This window comes from Ipomoea triloba, chromosome 5, assembly GCF_003576645.1.
Source record: "Ipomoea triloba cultivar NCNSP0323 chromosome 5, ASM357664v1".
Lineage (NCBI taxonomy): Eukaryota > Viridiplantae > Streptophyta > Magnoliopsida > Solanales > Convolvulaceae > Ipomoea > Ipomoea triloba.
The window spans coordinates 14,518,514-14,524,508 of NC_044920.1; the positions used below are offsets into that span (position 1 = coordinate 14,518,514).

The 5,995-nt window shown below is 33.6% G+C and overlaps 1 protein-coding gene across 1 annotated transcript; it reads left to right on the top strand.

Annotated features, from left to right (window-relative positions):
- The first annotated feature begins 200 nt into the window (after window positions 1-200).
- On the top strand, window positions 201-4,127 carry LOC116021233 ((-)-germacrene D synthase-like). The gene is made up of 7 exons (XM_031261847.1): window positions 201-388; window positions 1,657-1,936; window positions 2,079-2,451; window positions 2,677-2,895; window positions 3,029-3,167; window positions 3,261-3,512; window positions 3,690-4,127. Exons 1-7 carry the CDS (start codon window positions 254-256, stop codon window positions 3,978-3,980), a joined length of 1,689 nt encoding a protein of 562 aa, XP_031117707.1. The 5' UTR covers window positions 201-253; the 3' UTR covers window positions 3,981-4,127.
- Window positions 4,128-5,995: the final 1,868 nt, after the last annotated feature.

Consider the following 5,995-nt stretch of genomic DNA (forward strand, 5'->3'; position numbering starts at 1 on the left):
TGCGTAATTAAATAATATGTTTTTTTACGCATTTTTCATTTCTAATTTGTCAACATCATTTCCCACAAATGAACAATTTAAAATTCATTAGGCTTTTTCTAGTACACAGTTATTGTAAGGATCGAGCACCCAAAGTGCACTATAAATAGAGAGCAGCCTCCAAAAACATACATGTAAAACAGAATCTGCTTCTTTGTTGTTCTCGTACTTAGCTTATTCCCCGGTCTCTCTCTCTCTTCTTCTCTTACCAGAAATGGCTGCCAATTCCCAACTCCTCTCAGCTATTCCATCAAACCAAACTCCAATGGATGAAGTTACTCGTCGCTCTGCAAATTTTCATCCAACCATTTGGGGAGATTACTTCCTTACTTATTCTTCTCAACCCATGGTAACCTACATACACTTTTACTCCTGCAAATTAAACATAAATTAATTAGTCTCCCGTTTTATCTTTCATATTTACTATTAATTAGATAAATAAACTATTTTTTCTTTGCTTACTTTCTTTAGTTTTAGTGTTTTTTTTTTTTTTGTTGCATAAAAAAAACGATTACTCATTAACATAACAGCAGGTGGCGTGTTCAACTATACATTACATCCAATCAATGAACATGCTACTCTAACTAACTTGTGGACAACTCTTAACTTATTTTAAAATTTTATTCGTTTTGGATTTAATGGTATTTTTATGTAGTTCTTAAATATATATAAATTTTGTGCCAATGACCTTGTGGTCTAGTGACACCTGGTGTCTCGGTTTACACTCCTACATGAATGATTGGAGTGGATTTGAGTCTCAGTGGAGTCAATTGTTGACTCAAAAAAATATATAAATTTTGTATAGGAAAATGCTTAGTGTTACTTATACATTTACCACTCACAACTTTGTCACTCTTGATGTGACAAGTTTTAATTTATTACTTTTTCCTTTTTATTTTATATTTTAATCAATTAAAACTTGTCGCATGAGGAATTGACAAGTTTGTGAGTGGTAAATGTAGGGATACTAAGCATGGTCTTAAAAATTTAAATTAAAATAGATTCAGACATATAAAATAGGATAGAGCTGAGGGAATAATATATTGAAGCATTATGCCTATTTAGTGGAGGATTAATTGTATTGATAAATTAATTAGTATGAAAATTAGAAAACAATGTTTGTTGGTCTGATATGCTCTTAAATTGTATATATAATACTGTCTTTATTGTAAAGAATAATAGTTATATATGTCATTATCATTCTCGGTATACTAATCTCCTCCCCCTCACTCACTCACCTATTTCTTTCTCCCTATTGGTTATATTTTTACAGACCTAATACTCATCATACATGGGTTATTAGATCAAGTACGTATTTGTGTCAAAGTAGCTAAAACTGATAGTGGGATTGCACACATTAATGTCATTTTTTGGGTGATGTGGAGATTCGAACCCATAATTATTGATAGGAGTTGACTTTGATATGAAATTGAAGCATATGCTCCATCACAATAGAAAACCTAAGCTAATAGTTGAATTGCACATTTATGTTTATATATTATATGCTCAACAAGTAGAGCTAAAGGATACTAAATAATCTATCGATCTATTTTCAGCTTAGCTTTGATTGATCTCAGTAATATTTTTGTAAAAGAAAATAAATTGCTGTATACACAGGAAGTGGATACAGAAGATTGGCTAGAGCATCAAAAATTGAAAGAAGAGATAAAGAACATGCTTGTGGAAGCCCCAAACATTTCTTCCCAAAAATTGGACTTGATTAACAAGATCCAGCGTTTAGGAGTGTATTATCAGTTTGAAAATGAGATTGACGCTTCATTGGAATACATATTCAAGGCATATGATGATTTCAATGATGGGGAAGATGAAAATGATCTTTATGTTGTCTCTTTGCGTTTTCGATTGCTTAGACAAGATGGCTATCACGTATCAGCTGGTGAGTATAGGATGAAATTAAATACTACTAACAAAATTATTACTATTATATGAAATAATAGAATAAACGGGTAATAAGATTATATACAATCAAGTTCTAAAGTTTGAAGTAATACGTTTTTAACTCATTAATGTTTTAACAGGTGTGCTTGAAAAGTTCAAGGACGGTAATGGAAAGTTCAAGGAATCGTTAATCAACAATGTACAAGCAATGCTGAGCTTGTACGAAGCATCACATCTTAGAGTGCATGGAGAGCAGATTTTGGAGGAAGCACTAACATTTACCACTTCTCAACTAGAATCCATGCTACCACACTTGAGCAATCCTCTTAGATCACAAATCAGTGAAGCACTAAAGCAACCAATTCGCAGGAGATTAACGAGGCTAGACGCACAAAAGTTCATATCAACTTTTGAACATGATGGAACACAAGATGCTTTATTGTTGAAATTTGCAAAATTAGACTTCAACTTGCTGCAAAGGCAACATCAAAGAGAGCTAGGTAGTCTTACAAGGTAAAGTTTTAATTTTGAGCTATATGAATATGCAAACCCACATTTACTTCCTCGATATCTCCCATTTAACTTGCTAGATTCTTTTCCTAATAATTATAACAATATTTTAATGATATTAAAAATATTAGTTTTATTGTTTTTTTTTAACAAATAGAACTATTCATTTATTCATATAATTTTGTAAAATTTAATTTGTATTTTCAAATTGTTATTGTCATAATGCAGGTGGTGGAAAGGATTAGATGTTCCAAATAAATTGCCTTTTGCAAGAGATAGGTTGGTGGAATGCTACTTTTGGACATTGGGAACGTATTTTGAACCAAAATATCAACTCGCAAGGAAATTTATTCTTAAAATTATTTCTCTAACTTCAATTGTTGATGATATTTACGATGTTTATGGAACCCCTGATGAGCTCAAGCTTTTCACTAACGCAGTGCAAAGGTTCAAATTTCAATTCCTACAGTATTATATTCTTCACCAATTGCAATAATCATTTTCATTTTCATTTTGTATGATAATTGTTGAAAAACTAGTGTTCATTAAAAACATATGCATATATACTTTTGCTATGCAGATGGGATGTTAGTGCTACAAATCAATTACCAGAATATATGAGGTCTACTTACATTTACCTTCTTGATACTTATGCTGAAATGGAGAAAGAGTTAGCTAATGAAGGTGAATCGTATCGCGTCAACTATGCAAAAATTGAGGTACTTACAATCAATTAGCAAAGTTGGTTCGTTCATTATGTATAAATTATACATTATATTAAAACTTGGATTTCCTATATGTTTAATTTTAAGATGACAAAATTAGTGGGAGCATATTATGAGGAATCCAAGTGGTATAATGATGGTTGCTCTCCAACATTTGAAGAGTACATGAAGGTTGCATTGGTAACGTCGGGTTACACGATGCTAGCAACAACTTCTTTAGTAGGCATGCAAGAAGACTTTTTAACTAAAGAAGCCTTTGATTGGATGATTAGCGGACCATTAATTGTGAGGGCTTCAGAGATCGTTGGCAGATTAATGGATGACATAACTGGATATGAGGTAACAATATAAATTGTCCAAATTAATTTTTATTTTATGACTTTTAGTCAATTGGTTTTACTATTTAAAAATTGGTTTATTGATAATTTCTTGACATCGTATATCAATATTCTTTAAATTTACTTATTATATTCCTAATTGGAAAATAACTCACATCAAATTTTACCTTTTATATAGTTTGAACAACAAAGAGGACACTTTGAATCATCTGTGCAAATCTTTATGAAAGAATATGGAAAATCAAAAGAAGAGACCACGACGGAGTTGCAAGAACAAGTCATCAATGCCTGGAAAGACATTAATCAAGAATGTCTCAAGCCTACTATTTTCCCTATGCCTATACTCACCCGAATTCTCAACCTTACAAGAGTTATAGATTTGCTATACCATGATGGAGATTTGTATACACATTCCAAAACCAAGTTGAAGCAGATCATTACCTCTACGTTGGTTAATCCGATCCTGTGAATCTGAAAAATGAAAAAACTAAATTTACAATTTTGAGTATGATGGTTTTGCTTTAATGTTTTTAGTTTTATGTTCTAGTTCGAATAAAGAGTGACTAGCAATGTTTTTTTTTTCCCATTTTCCATGTTGTTTTCTTTATGTCGTGGTTCAAAATATAGAGTGACATGTAATCCTTTCTTAGTTGCATTGCTTTTGTTTTCAATTTTATGTTTGGGTTATTTTAGAATAAAGAGTGGCATGTAACTGTATAATATAATGTTTATGTGAGTTGCTATGTCTTCCAAAGAATTACAGGAAAGCTGGCTACATAATCAGCAAATTAAACAACTCCTTAAGGCCAGTCATAACCTTCTCAAACAACGATTTATCATTACCTCACCATATAACTGCTTAAATTGGAATGACATGTATTCTATTTTGTTCCTAGGGTACAAAATATGTGCATAGAAGATTAGAAAGTTCATCTTATCTTTATCACCCCAATATTTATCAAATTTTGTCCTCATACTCCTTTCCATAATCTTAACATTGTCAGATTCAACTTCCACCATATTATTTAATAAGTATGACATATCAGAAACCTCAGAGAAAAAGGTATTCGAAGTCACATAAAATGAACCAGATATCCTAATAGTCATTTCATATAAAGATTTCGGAATTTTAACCAAAGAAGCAACACAATCCCAATCCATGAAATCATGTATATTTTCACCCAAATTATCAGTAAAAGATGTGTCATGATCTTGATACACTTCAAACACTTTATGATAGAGCAATGTAGTATGAAACATCATGTATGTGGAGTTCCACTTTGTAGGAACACTAAGACACAAAGAATTTTTAGCTTCCAGCCCAATTAACTCAGCTAGGTCCCTCAACTTTTGTAGGCTAGTAGGGGAGCTCCTCACATACCTAACACAATTTCTTACTTTCTTCATAGCTATGTCAAATTCTCTCAACCCATCTTGCACCACCAAGATAAAGATGTGAGCAATGCATCTAATATGCAAATACTTACACCTAATAATAGTAGAACCTTGAGAAAACATTTTCTTCTTAAAAAATCCTAGGGCAGTATAATTGCTTGAAGTATTATCTACCATCATAGTAAACACATATTTCAACCCCCAATCAAGCAGACAACTTTCTACTACCTTTGCAATGTGTTCCCCCTTATGTGAAGACACTAGAACAAATGAAATTATTTTCTTTTGGAGCTTCCACTCATTATCAATGAAATGTGCAGTTATGCATATGTAATTTATCCTCTACACAGAGGTCTAAGTATAAGTAGTGATATTGACCCTTTGACTACTACTCCTAAAAAACATCTTCAAATTTACCCTAGATAAGTGCAAAAGATGCCACCTTTATAAGGTCGTTCTCGGATCATCTTGTGCACAATTGACGGCTTTTACAATTGATTTGACCCTTAATTCCGTTAGAATGCTTGTTATTGCCATCGGACCCCGTTCCACGCTTTTTGAATTGTTTTGTAGGTAAAAAGATGTGCAAAAAGGTGGAAAACGACATTGATTTCGGAGAAGGATTCACAAGCGGAGTTGGAAGGCAAATTAGGCCTTGGACGCGCCTCTGGACGCGCGTCCAGGCCTGCGTCCAACAGCAACCTCTCTGAAGTTTGCAATCAGAACAAAAAGCCGACCATGGACGCGCCTATGGACGCGCGTCCAAAGTGTAGCTCTCTGAAGTTGGTGCAGAAGAACAGCAGACCACCTTAGACGCGCCCATGGACGCGCGTCCAAGGTGGCATTGATGTTGTGTGTATGGTGGTGAGGGTGAAGTGTGAAGGTGGTAAAACGAAGAGTCAAGACTCCCCGAGTGTCGTGTCTCTCAAGGATGGCGAATGGGAACCGAATACGTGATGGCATTCATGAGGTTGAAAGGTAAGAGTTGCAAGAATCAAAGGTGGAGGTTTTGTTCATGGGTGGTTGAAGGGTTTGAAGGTAAAATAAGATGAAAAATACAAAAGGTACAAGGAAAGGGGTGCATGCCAA

Excerpts from the sequence above, each read along its gene's own strand:
- LOC116021233 (XM_031261847.1), top strand. The coding sequence starts at position 254 with ATGGCTGCCAATTCCCAACTCCTCTCAGCTATTCCATCAAACCAAACT. Across the intron at positions 1,937-2,078 it reads TGGCTATCACGTATCAGCTG|GTGTGCTTGAAAAGTTCAAG; the intron begins GTGAGTATAGGA and ends ATGTTTTAACAG. Across the intron at positions 2,896-3,028 it reads TTCACTAACGCAGTGCAAAG|ATGGGATGTTAGTGCTACAA; the intron begins GTTCAAATTTCA and ends TTTGCTATGCAG.